This window comes from Miniopterus natalensis, chromosome 4 (genome assembly GCF_054644295.1).
Source record: "Miniopterus natalensis isolate mMinNat1 chromosome 4, mMinNat1.hap1, whole genome shotgun sequence".
In the NCBI taxonomy this organism is placed as follows: domain Eukaryota; kingdom Metazoa; phylum Chordata; class Mammalia; order Chiroptera; family Miniopteridae; genus Miniopterus; species Miniopterus natalensis.
This window is the reverse complement of record NC_142084.1, coordinates 85846202-85860234: the sequence shown is the minus strand read 5'-3', so window position 1 is coordinate 85860234 and position 14033 is coordinate 85846202. Positions and strand designations below refer to the sequence as shown.

The 14033-nt window shown below is 43.0% G+C and overlaps 1 protein-coding gene across 4 annotated transcripts in view; it reads left to right on the top strand.

Moving 5' to 3' along the window:
• The window catches only part of EBF1 (EBF transcription factor 1), a 372993-nt gene that overhangs the window by 242182 nt on the left and 116778 nt on the right, over positions 1-14033 (top strand). For 2 of the 4 annotated variants that reach the window (XM_087816956.1, XM_087816955.1), the window contains exon 8: positions 6196-6313. In XM_087816956.1, coding sequence (XP_087673082.1) covers positions 6196-6313 — 118 coding nt within the window. Of the gene's footprint in view, positions 1-6195; positions 6338-14033 lie in introns of all 4 variants that reach the window. The other 2 variants (XM_087816954.1, XM_087816953.1) reach the window with 1 other exon arrangement.

Below are 14033 nucleotides of genomic sequence, written 5' to 3'. Positions count from 1 at the left end.
GTAGATAGTCTTTCCAGGTTGGCTTCATTCATTTAGCAATATCTATTTAAGGCTCTTCCATGTCTTTTCATGGCTTGACAGCTCATTTCTTTTTATTGCTGTATAAAATCCCCTTCTATGGATTACCAGTTTTGTGCATCCTTTCACCTACTGAAAGACATCTTATGGCTGGTGCCTTTTACTTAGTTGAATTTTTATTGATATAATTGTAGATTCACACTCAGTTGTATGAAATAATATAGAGTGATCCTGTGTACCTGTTACATAGTCCTCAGTAGTAATATTTTGCCAAACCATAGTACAGTATTACATTGTACTATATAATATTCGTACAGGATATGCACATGGATACATCCACCTGTCTTTTTCACATTTCTCTAGCTTTACTTGTAGTCATTTGTGCCTGTGTGTGTTTTTAGTTCTATATGTTATGACGTATAGGCCTGTGTATCTATCACCATAGTCAAGATATTGGGCATTTCCTTCACCACAAAGATCCTCCTATTACCCTTTAATGACAGCCACATCCCCCTTCCCTCTGTCCCTAACCCTTGGCAAACACTAACCTGTTGTCCATTTCTTAAATTTTGTTATTTCGGGAATGCTATGAAAATGAAATCATGCAGTGTATTAGTTTGCTATATAGCTGCCATAAAAAATACCACAGACTGCATGCTTTAAAAATGGAAATTTATTTTCTTATAGTTTGAGAGGCTAGAAGCCCAAGTTCAGGGTGTGAGCAGGGTTGGTTTTCCCTGAGGCCTCTCTCCCTGGCTTGTGAATGTTCACCTTCTCACTGTGTCCTCACATGGTCTTTCCTCTTTGCACACACACCCCTGGTGTCTCCCTCTGTGTGTCAAAATTTCTTCTTCTTAGAAGGACACCACTCAGATTGGATTAGGGCTCACCTTCAAGGCCTCATTTTAACTTAATCACCCCTCTAAAGGCCCCATTTCCAAATATATCCACATTCTGAGGTACCGGAGGTTAAGACTTCAACATATTGATTTGTTGGGCAGGGGAACACAATTCAGCCCATAATATGAACATGTAACCTTTGGTATTGGCTTCTTTCACTTGGTGTAATTCTCCGGAGATTCATCCATGTGTATCGATAGTTTGTTTCTTTTTATTGCTGAGTATTAGTTTGTGGAATGTTGCTTAATGCCTTTTTATTTCATTTACTTAAAGCCAATGCATTCAGTGCCTTATATTAGGGCCCCTAAATTAATGCAAATGTAGAATAAGCTAAACCCAGAAATAGGGAAGCCATGTAAAGGCCAACTTTAGCATGAATTTCCTTGCACTGAGTTCCCATTTATCAGCATTGAAAGCCAAAAGTTATAATTAAAAAAAAAAAAATTAAAATTAACTTGCTTAAGTGGTGATTTTTTTTTAGAGGGAGGTACTTACTACCAAGATATTCTAAATTCAATTATTAAAGATATTTTTATCGCCTGACCTTATCCCTGATTCTATATTTGTTGTAGAAATGCTTGAAGATACAGATCTCAATTCTTTGGGGGGCTTTGGTCATAACTCTTTCTCCCGCATGAGCTGCTACTTCTGTTAATGTGACCTTCTACCCAAGACTGAATTCAGCTACTTGTGTCTTTTTGAAAAATCTGCTCATGAGACAGAAATTATGCTTCATGAATCTCCGATAATATAATTGGGACATACACAGTTTCCTGCTTGATATGAAGGAACGAGGGACAACCTGAAGAATGACAGTGAGGAAATATGAACCAACAACAAAATTCCCAGGGAACTCCTCATTCCTATGAAATATTGGGAACAATAGACTGAATTGATGAGCTGTGTAATTTATAGACTGTTTTCAAAGCAGTAAGATTTCACTGAGTCTTAAGCCCAGAATGTAAGAGGCTGAGATGCAGATGAGTTCTAGAAAGCAAGATTCTCTAAATCACAAGAGGCCTAAATTATACAATTACATGTTGTGAGCACAAAGGTTTTTTTAAATGAAACCATTTAAAATGGTTTTGTTGTTAGACTGATCATTTCTGTGTCTTTTTATTTAGAATAACAGTGTGGGCTGGGTCCTCTTTATGGCAATCACAAAGTTTTGGATTATCATCAGCCCAACATGTTCTCTAGAACATTTTTGGGAGACATCACCACTATCTTTACAAGCAACAACTATATAAGTATTGTTACTAATGTTTGTTGAGTGCTCAGTATGAACCAGGAACTACACTAGGCACTTTGCATAATGTCAGCCCCACAGTAAACTTGTGTGTCAGGGACACGGGGGCTCCAAGAGGTTAAGTTAACCTGCTCAAAGTCACATCAACCAGAAAAGGTTGGGAATCAAGAATCAAAAACTTTGTGTTGATTTTTTCCCCCAATTCTAAGTAGAACAGGGTAAATAGTAAAAATAGTAAGCTTTAGGAATATCTAGATTCAGGATATAGCAGAGAAGATTCTGAACTACTGAGCTGAGCCAGGAATTTGAAGACATCAGTCTAAAATTTCTAGAGTCCAAGGGCAGCTGCAAACTTCTCTCCTGCCCATTTTACTCCCTCACACTGAATACCTTTGCTTAGATGGTTGAACCCTGATAGAAGGTACCATGGAACATACTGGATACTCAACAGCACATCTCTGGTTTGCTATTTTTAAAAAGGTATGCCCTTGCCCCCCAATAGAAATTTGATTCCAAAAAATAAACATGTATACAATCCTAAACATGTCCACTTAGACTAATACTTATTTCAGGAGACATAACTTGGGCATCCTAGTGAATAGGAACAATTTATTTCAAAACCATTCTACAGTAGCATTGCCCAATAGAACATTCTGCAAAGTTGGACATGTTCTCTATTTGCCCTCTAGCCACATGTGACTACTGACCACTTGAAATGTGGTCATGGAGACTTGGGAACAATGGAATTTTCAATTTCACTTAAATAGCCATCTGTGTGGTTACTGTATGAGACAGTGCAATTCTAGAGACTAAAGATCTAATTCTATCAGATCTCGTAAAATTCTAAATATACCTGTTCCTCAGATTCCCTTCATGTCTTTCCCTGGGCAGGAGAATGAAGAAGTGATTAGGAGAGGGAAGGGGTGGTCGAGTCCAAATGTAAAATCATTTCCATGTTTATCTGTCCCAAATTCAAGCTGTGCTTTGTTGACAAAATTTGGGAATGTTGAAGATTTGGCAGGCCTGTCTGTCCCCTTGCCTGCATGAATGTGTCAGCACCTCATTAATCTTGTGTTAAACTGTAAAGGCCCTTTTCCCTCCTACCATGGGCCTATTTTTTAAAGGACACTTCAGTGCCCTTTTGCATTTCACAGTGAGATTTTTAAAAAAATTTACAACTTTCTCTGAGGATTAATTTAAGCCTATATTTTTACTTAAATATATCCTGATCATTTCTAAATTGGAACGAGAGAAATTATTTCAGGGCTAGGGAAGTTAAGAGTTTCTGAGGCACATTTTGCGTGTTTATTTTCTAGAAATTAAAAAAGCATGAGGAATCTCTGTGTTATCTTTCTCCAGTTTTAATTAATCTTTCAATGAAATGATTTTATCACACATGTAGTCTTGGTGATCCTTCTCTTTCCAAGAAAAACACATAGAGGGTGTAGTATTTTTGTTTCCTTAACAGTTTCTGTCATTTTTGGTCAGTTGTAAGATTAGATGAAACTGTCTTTAAACAATCCTGAATATTTTAAGCCTTAAGCCTGCAGGGCCTCGTCTTACAGGTGCATGCTGAATTGTCATTGCTTTTTTTTCTCTGAAGACAGACGTCTAGAATAACCACTTTCTGTATTTCCTGGCACTGGAAACAGTTACCGTTTGGGATTCCTTTTATAGTTCAGCTAACGACTCCAGTGCCCACTTGATTGTGGTCTCGTAGTAAATCAAAATTTCTTTGAAAGACCCAGCTCTGTTATATAATTGTAAATGTCCCACGAAGTCATCTCCCTAACTAAAAAGAAAAGCAAGTTTCCGTTGCCTCAAATAATATGGACTGTGTCTGCCACCACACATAATATTCTTTGAAAAGAATAGAACAGTTGCTTAACCCCTTCCTGCTCCTGCTCCTTCTTTTAAAGTAGCCTGCAGTCTATGAGACATACACATAAGCTTCGCTCTGTGTGAGATCTGGTCGGTCGGTCACAAAGAGAGAGGAAAACCATGCTGCAAACTGCCCCGTCAAGCCTCTCTCCTCCCAGGAATGACTTGCCCTGGCTGGAATTTTGGGTTTCACAGTGACTAAGGACACTGCTCTCAATTATTTACTCTGCGTTTTAATAAAATAGAGTTAAAAATAAAATCTGGGGATGGTCCAGCTCCTGCTGAGAGTCACTGTGAGGGCCCTGAGGGAAGATTTAGGGGACCCCATGGGAGCCCCCTGCAGTCATCCCTGGGAGGTGAGATGACCAGAGGCCGTGTCCTCACTTCTGCATCCGGATCTGAGACTAAAGGCTTTGTGTAAGGAGCAGGGCCGCAGGTGGGCAGAGGTGAGGGCCTAGAAGGAAAAAAAAATCCGTCAAATCAAATCCGCCCAACCCCGTGATGCCGTGGGGAGCCTACATTTCGTTGCCATCTTTGTGACGGGGTTTTGGGGGGCATGGAACTTGCCATATTTTGCCAGGGTGCTTTTAGGTCAAAGTGGGGAGCAGGGGAATTTTTAAGTTTGGCAGGTGTTGCTGGGTGTAGGGATCCACAAAGGGGGCCGCTTTGTCAGGCAGGGCCGACAGTTTGCAGGCCCAGGCCAAGGCCCAGCATTTTCCCCTCTGCCCGACTCAGGTGACGAAACCACGGCCTTGCCCAATTTTCTAGAATTCGGTGCCCCTTTGGCCAACTCGGAGAAAAGGCTTCCCCAGAAATGGGGGCCTCAGTGTGTGCCAATCCTGGTAAAGTGTTTCACCTCTTCAGAGGCTAATGCCTCTCAGAACCAAGAACAATTAGAGTGCGAGTCTTTCCAAGCAACTGGGGAATTGAGCAAAATAAATCAGAAATCCTCAGCCCTGGCTCTGGAGACTCGCCTCATTATGAGAGCAGATCTATTAGCCCTCTTGCCATTGTCTTTCATTTCTCAAGTGAGGTGATTCTAATTAAATTAATCTGCATGTCAATCTATCGGTGATCAATCAAAGAGCCCGAGGTCCCCCCTATGCTGCGGGGTGCTTGCGGCTGACAGGGGCTGATAATGGAGGAAGAAATAAACTGTCGAGCAAAGTTAATTAGTCAACATAATAGGTGGATTAAACAGGAGCTGGCTGATTGCTGTTTCCCATGTCAAAGCACGAGGTGGGAGCCGAAGCTGCAATTACAGACAATTATTATATTTGGTTGTAAGAGGTCGCATGAATAAACATATCTCTGTGGGTTTCAGTTTTAATCCGCTTCCCCATTTAATATAAGGAGAAGTGTAGGTCATTTCTTCTCATTGTTTTAGTCAAAATTCCCTGAGAAAACACCTTTGCCGGCGTCCCTTCTGGAAAACTGAGTTCAGAGTCAGTTTATGAGGTGGCCAGGGTATGCGAGTTGTACCGTGGACTGGTGCCACCACTTTGGGGGGCTTTGAAACACAGATCTAAGATCCTTACTGAGCAGATATTTTTTTGGGGGGGGAGTGGTGGTGATGGGGGCAAGGGAGGCTTTGGTCTGATTAACTGAAAGAATGTAGGGAGAAAAAAGTACGAGAAACCACAGAAAGACAGCCAGGAGAGAGGGCTGCACCCCAGCTCTCACTGAAGGCTCCCTTCATTTCTCTATCCTCTTAACCCTGACACAGGGGAAGGTGGGGGGAGAGGGGGATATTTTAAAGATTCAAAAGATTTTTTATTTGCATGATCAACTGTGATATCTGCTTCAGTGTCTAAACTGAAGGGTAATTTAGGTGAAACACAACCACCCTTGTGTAAAAAAATATGCTAATAAAGATCCTCTTGTTAAAATTATGGTTAACAGTGTACCTTCTGCTGTATAACTATAAACTGTGCAATTTTACTTAAAACTGCATCAAAAGCGTTCCATGCCAAAGACCCACTCATCAATAGCTCCTCTTGTTAACTTGTACAGCATAAGCACCAGTTATTATGTGAAATAGCTATGCAATTTTCTTCAGCTCCCAGCTGTTATTTATTTAACTTGAGTTTATTACCCTCCATGCTTTTATATTAAAATGTTCATTCATTTCTCTCTTCTGTCTCCAGGTCGTGGTGTCTACGACAGTCAATGTGGATGGCCATGTCCTGGCAGTCTCTGATAACATGTTTGTCCACAATAACTCCAAGCATGGGCGGAGGGCTCGGAGGCTTGACCCCTCGGAAGGTACGCCCTCTTATCTGGAACATGGTAGGCGAATCATTTTCATTGGTTGGCATTGCTACTTTTAACTGTGAATTTATTTGGTTTCTTTTTTCCAACTCCACCGCATTTTTCTATCCCATTTCAAATGTCCAATGCCCTGTTGAAGAATACTGACGCTGAGTAGTTAAAGACAGGAAGATATGTTGAGTCTTGTCCTTCCCTGTTGCACAGTTTTCTACCCCAAAATGGTTGATGTATCTTTCCTTTTTGTTGAGAGACAGAGGCAGGCCTGGACCACTGCTTTATGTTAAGCTTCCACTTGACTGACAGACAAAGGCCAAAACAGGGTAACAGAAATCATGACGCGTTAAGAACTTACAATGGACTTGGTTGCATAATGAACTCCATCCTTCTTATGACCCTGTTGGTGTATCTCTGGGACTACATAGTTATTGTCATTTGGAGATAAAACCCAAGGTCTGGGTTGGAGGCAACCTTCTGAATATGCAGCCCAAACTAAATGTTCCTCCCATGCCCTGTGCAGGCGCTTCCACTAATCGCCACATGGTAGAGCCTGCTTTCTGTAGGTAGACTTTAGTGGGGAGAAATCACGTATATCTTGGTTTTATGGCCAATCAGTTGTCCCTTTGAGAGGACTGGAGGAAACCAGATAAAAATTTGAATGAAGAAAAGTGAATGTCACTCAAAGGAACCATGGCCCGATTGAGTGTATGCCTGAAGGTTTCAGTGCTATATGTATATATAATGAATGTATCTGTCCATACTTCCATCTGTCCATCTATCCATTATCAGTGCGTCATCCGTCCGTCTGTCCATCCATCCACCCAGCCATCTGTTCACTAATCTACTCCATTCATCTGTCCACCCCTTCATTTGTCTGTCCTCCATCCTTTATCCATCCACCCATCTGTCCATCGAGCCATCAAAACACCCATCTAAGAAACAGTGACTGAGTCTACTAGATACCAACCACCATGCTAGATTTTCGCCAATCTCCTCAAATTAAATTCTAAACTCATTTCCCTACTTCACTTTCTAGTTTGCTAGGTCAGTAGGATTCTTTGTAAAACACTACCATACAAATTTACACCCGATGGCCTGCTTTTTCCGTGGGCCTTGACCAGTCCATGATAGAGTCCATAAGGTAGAAAACGCCCTCTCCTGCCAGCATCCCAATTTAATGAACATACCATTATCATCACTTTCTGCCTGATTTTTTTTTTTTTTTGTGCTTAAGTAATACACAAACTGTGCTTTTTATTAATTAGCCAGATGTAACACTCTTAGAAGGGATTCTTTACCACATCCAGTTTTACAGTCTTTTTAAGGTAAACCATCATCTTTCAAAAGCTGTTTCTTTATGGTTTCATTAGTGCTGAGATGGATGGATATTACTTTTTGCAGGAGGCCATTTGAAACACTTGCTCATGATTACATTCACAGTTCCATTTCTGTACTTAAAATTATTCTGATCCTCACTTTACAGTATTATTGCCTTCTTAATACCTTTGGAGTCACTTAAGGCGTTGTATGACGGGATGTTTATGGGAAAGGAAGAAGGAAAAGATAGGTAAACACTCAGTGGGCACAATTTGAAGAGCATTGGCTTAAAAGCTGAAGTGTTGTTTTTGACTGTAACTAGTTAGTTATTGTCCAGTCTGGGGACACTTGACTGTCATTTTGAAATGTGCCAGTTATGGGTCTACAGTTTCAAAATGTGCTCCAAGTGCAGACCTCACTCAGCTCCCATTCCTGCCCTTGAGAAGCTGGGGAGAGAGCACAGGATGCCAAGCAAGTCATCCCTGCACCAAAGAAACCCAACACAAAGTCGCAAAAAACATCCGGATAGAAAGGACACCTCTTGGTGTGGAGGTCAAGAACATTGTTTTGCATCATGACGTGCTGGAAAGAGTCTTACAATTAGAGTCAGGAAACCCAAATTCAATTTGTCAGTTCACCTCTACCCTTGGTGCAACCTTGGACAAGTCACCTTACCTTTTGGGAACCTTAGTTTCCTTCTTGGCAAAGCAAAGGTGATGATCTTCAGGACTTCAGGATGGGGGAGGGGGTAAAAAAAATGGGTACCTTGGCTGAGGGCAGGTCACATACAGAGGGGAAGTGGGCTGGGTGGAGACTTCGGAACAAGGGCAAGTTCACGTTCCACTGCCCCAGCCCCAGGCAGTTGTCACCAAGGGGAGTGAAAGCCCAGTGGGGCCAGATGTTCCATTTTGGCAAGAATTAAAACCCTCCTAATTTTTAATTGTTGGTAACTTATTACAAAATTTTTAAACCCTAAAGAGAGAAGGGTAGGGGGAGTCACTTAGGAAGAATATAGCCATGGGCTAGCAATTTGCAGTATCTAAGCTTCCTCCCAGCTCAGATATTCTCACTTCTCTGTGTACATATTAATATTTCAGTTGCGATATCATATTATTCTAAGTTTTTTTATTTTTTAAATCCTCACCCAAGGGTATGTTTTTATTAATTTTTAGAGAGAGAGGAAAGGGGGGAGAGAGAGAGAGAAACATGGATGTGAGAGAAACATTGATTGTTTGCTTCCTGTATGTGCCCTGACCAGGGCTTGAACCTGCAACCTAGGTATGTGCCCTGACTGGGAATTGAGCCCGCAACCTTTTGGCGTAGGAGACAACACTCCAACCAACTGAGCCACCTGGCCAGGGCCAATCTAAGTTTTAAAGACCACATTCTATTCCTCTGTTCCAGTTTACCAGTCCACAAGTGACCATATTATTACTAGCATATTATTCAAGAAAACGATGACATTTCACTGTCTATTAATAGGTAATAATCAGTGGAGATGTGGGTATGTCCTACCTCCTTCAGCTAGGGGGCCTCCCTCTCTCCAAAGCCTTACTTCACTTCTCTCCAGAAGATTAAAAGGGTAGACAGCTCCTTAAGGTTATTCTTAGTAACAACAGTAATGTGGAAATCTGCTCCTCCGTAGAATGAATGAACCAACCACACGTAACCACCCACTCACGTAGGCGCTCCAAGCTGATAGCTAGATACGTACCTGCTCAGCAAAGGGTGACCCTGGGCTCTTTCATTGGTGGTGTTGTGGGGGTGAACCTGTGATGCTAATTTACATTGATTTGGGGTATGGCAATACCTTATCTTACCATTGAAAAATCCTACTTGAAATTGCCCTTTTTAAGACTAATAGAGCCACGCCCCCCTCGGTGGCCCTTTTACTCCCACACCCCCACCGCCAGCAGCTACTACACAGGGAGACTACCCAGTATTTTCACCTCTTAGGTCACCTGTAGGAGCCTTCATTTTCCCTCATCCGGGGCTTTTTACAGGTAGCCTGAATTATTTTGAGCTGCTCTGCACATCTCTATTTATATCCTGCATGACAGACAGTTGGAGTAAAGTTCCCTTCGTGGCTCAATCTCTGTGCGTAGGAGAGAAATAGAGACCGTGCTTTACATTCATGCACTCTCCCTGTGCACCCCCACACTCCCAACCTCGGTGCTCAAATAACTGCCCCTGTATTGCAAGGAAGAGAGCTGACAAAGGCAGGTTCGTTTCCTAGAATCGCATGTGATCCAAAGAGGGCGCCTCCCTGCGCGCCGAGGCTCGGGGCGCCTGCTCTTGCCCTCCCTTGTCTCCATTCATAAATCCTGAGATGTTCTCTGGCTGGGTGTTCATGGAGAGTTTACGCTTGTGAGGTTTCCTCTAAGCAGTAGCTTTATGGAAGATGTACGGTTGTGGGGAGAGGCAGCTTCAGGACGTAACAGCTCTCAGGGTTCCGATTTTTGAAAAAGCGCAGGCATCGGGCCAACGACACTGACTTGTTGCCACCCTCGGTAATAGTGTACAGCTCCGGCTTGCGTGCCCACCCAATCTTCCCGTCACTTGGGCAAATCCCTGGGACTGTGCACTGGGGATCGTCAAAGGGCTGGGGAGCGTTAATATTGTCGTTCTGTTTCAGGTCCTATTGACTTGGGTTTAAGGCCAACTGTGGCATCAGTTTCTTTATCCCCACCTCCCCCCACCGTGACAAAATGCGGTGCCCTCACAAAGCTACAGTGCAGGGACCCTGTCAGCTTGCATGCGCTAACACTTTATTATCTAATGATCTAATATGCAACAAGGCAAAGAGCTGGTGCTCATCACGCTGACATCGAATGCCGGGAGAAGTGACTAAATTACTTTATGTACCATTAGCGCTCGCAGCTATGGTGAACTCACCGGCAGCGTTTATGCAAATGCCTCTGAAGACACTCCAGTGGCTTTGTCAGGAAGCCGGCTGACAAGCAGTTTAAATGCTCATTTTTTTAAGGGGACTTTTTAAAAAAATTTTTGATGTACATGTGTTTTTCTCCCTTCCTCCTTTTTTCTTCCCTCCACGCTCCCCCTTTTGGGCTACTGGAGGGCCTTCCCTGATCACTGGGGAAATCCAAGCGGGGAGGGAGCTCAGCCTGCCATCAGAAGGTGCCCCAGACTGGGGTTAAGGCCCTGATCTGGTGTTCTTCAGATTTAGGGATGTTTGTTATTGTTATGAATTTGTACCATCTTTATATTTATTTGAAAAATGGATAGAACTATGATTAATCAAGAGGTTTTAGAAGATGGACATTTTAATGTTCATCTAACCTGAGGTCCCACTTGGTTTCTAGGCTCAAATATAGACACTTTAAAACACCCCCTTTTTTACAAATGGGAAACAATGGGCATTTAGCTTTTGCGGGCAACAGATAGGAATGAATTAAATTTGCCTTCAAAGTAATGATTCAGATTGAGCTGTGACGTATATGTGTGCCAGGATCCCAAAATAAATCCAATCAAAACAAAAGTGGGGTTTGGCCAAACTGAAAATACTTTTTTGCAGAAGAAAGTCTGGTGCTTAAATCCCTGGGCCCTTCTCCTTGCTGTGATGACGGTGTTAGAGACATAGCATCGCATTTTCCTCACCACCGGTTCCCTCTGACCTTTCCGCTGCAGTGCCCCTTCCAGCTGTCCCTGACAATATGGTGTTATTCTTGCTCTTTAGCATTTGACCTTCGTTAATCCTTTCGCTCAGGACAGAAGCAGCGTTTGCTTCCGTTGGTCACCCCTGGGTATCCAGTCCCATTGCCTCCTGGTGCCCAGCTGCACTTAAATTTGTTGTTTTATGACCATGTGGAGAAAGATGGTTCAGGCTTGGGGAGATTACTCCTTGGGAGACAGCATCGCTCTTCCAATAGAAAGGAGAGGCCTCCCCTTCTCCCCTCTGTGTAACGAGGCCCTAAGAAGTAGCCAGTAAATATCAGTTGGATCTATTAGAAGTAGCATCGAGCTGTCTGACTGGAGAGCTGGATTCTGGTCCTGACTCTGCCATGAACTAGCCGTGTGACTGTGGGAAGGTCACTTGGCTTTAGTGGCCTCAGTATTTTGTGTTTTCAATGAGACCTGGGTTGAGTCATCTTTAGACCTCATTTTAGCATGCCTATTTTTGGGGTGCATAGACACATTCCCTCCCTAGTCTGCACCTATTTCAGGAGATGCCTTTGCAGAAACAGGGCTTCAGGAGGAGAGCGAAATCCCCTGGCTATTTCCAGTTTAGCCCTTTCTTTGGATCTTCAGCCAAGGAATGAGGCGTCAGAATGGTGAACTTCAAATTATTCCTTCCTCCATTCATTCATACTAAGCATCCACTGCATGCCAGGCCCTAAGCTAGGTACAGTATCACAAGGCAGATGCAGCCCCTGTCTTCCCAGAATTTATGTTGTAAATAGAGAAGAGAGATATTAAGCAAAACTGACAACTAACTCCTTAGAGTTGTGCGTAAAAGAGGGACCACAGAAGGAGTGAGGAGGAATGAGGTGTCAGGGAAGCTTTTCTATGAGGAAATCACATTTATGCCAAAATCTAAGAGATGAATATGTTTTTCACCAGGCAAAAGGGACAGAAACAGATTTCCAGGAAGAGAGAGCATATTCAAAGGCTGTTTTGCTTAAATGAGTTCAAGGAACCAAAAGAGCCTGGGATGGCTCCTGTGGCTCGCAGCCACCGGGAGGATGGCAGGAGATGCGGCTAGGTGGCTGCCGAGGGCCAGGTCATGCAAGCCCACATGGGATGCTCAGGCCCTGGTCAGTGGCAGTTGTGAAATGATGTGGGGACCAACCAAGCAGGGCTTTGATGAACTCAGTTTCAATTACATGAACTGCTTCTGTGTCATGAGAGCCCAGGGCAAGATTGCTTGGAGTTGCTTATAACTTTGCCCTTTGCTGCCAGCCTTTGGAAGCTTACCAGGGAGTTGGCTGTGCCCTGAAGCCATCCCCCTGATCACTTCTCATTCTATCAGTAGTGCATGTGTTCAGAATAGGAAGAAAGTCAAACATTGGAGAATTCTTTTTCTAGATAGTTTTGGCTTATGGATTCACTTTTTTTTTTTTAATTAGCTTAGAGTTTACCTACTGACTTCTTTTTGAACTTGTAAAGACTTACCTTTTTTAAGGCCCTTAGACTGGACGACAGCTGCTTATTTGACCTAGAAAATGTATATTACTTGCCTGACCTCAATAAAATTAAAATTGGATGAGTGAAAATAAACTAAACAACAAAGAGAAATGCCCCCTCCTAAATTTCTCTCTCCTCTCTTTCCAAGGTCAGTGGCTGAGTCACAGCTCATGCTGAGTGAAAGCCATTCAGGTATGGAAGGCCATCTGATAAACCTCCCAGAGGCCTAGAGAGGGCATGCAACCTGCTCATGCTCACATAGCTCATGTCAGTCAAAATTTATTTAGTACTCTTTGCAATTGTCATGGTATGTTGGCTGGCAAGTGTGAATTTCAGGGATTGCACAGCTAAATGCAATCACTGGGTTATGCAGGATGTTGGAAGACGGGGGGTCCACCCCTGATGCCCATACAACTCAGGTTGGCTCAGGCTTGCAGGGGTCCCTGGGATTCCAAGGATTATGAGAAGGTTGTCTGTAAAATCTCTCCAGCTTCCTGACGGAAATGCACCTTCAGAAGACTAGGGCAGACGATGAGTGACTCAGAGCTTTACACTTAGACAGTGACCCTCCACATGACCAGTTTGGGTGCAGAACCCCAGCCAGGCCCCCTTTGGCAAGAGCGTTGGTGAAGGGTCCAAGTTAAGTAGAAAAATAGCAGCAGCATCTTTTGTTACCAAGGGCGGCATATTACATTTTATCAATTGATTTTCCTCCTTGAGAAAGCAAGACAGATTCAAGAACAGGTTATTAAGGTTAAGAATATCCAGATGTGTCGCAAAATAGAGCATGAAGGCCCCTGATTTTCAAGCATCAAATGAGGCCTTTTTCTTTGAGCAGCGGGGAAGATGTCTTTTGTCTTCCCTCTCGATAGAAAGGACGCAGCAAGAAGTCAAGATAATGAACAAAGATCTAAGTGAGGACTGACTTTCTGTGTGTCCCCTGAGTAATCCATGAAGCAGGTAACACCAGAAATCCTAACTGTGGGGACTTGGTAGCCAGCAAGCCCTCCATGTCAGGCAGATTAAAGAGTTCATGAGCCACAGGCCACTGCTAAGCAGGTGACCTACGCTACCCTGATCTGAATATGACACCAGCAACGGCATTGCTGACAAAGGGGAAATCATGCTCAGACTTCACTGCCCAGCTCAGTGGGGATTAGGCCAGGTAGTAATATGTATTATTAATTACTATTATTGGTATTGTTATTTTTGGACTAATATCAGCTAACATTTTTGGAGCATTTACTATGTGCCA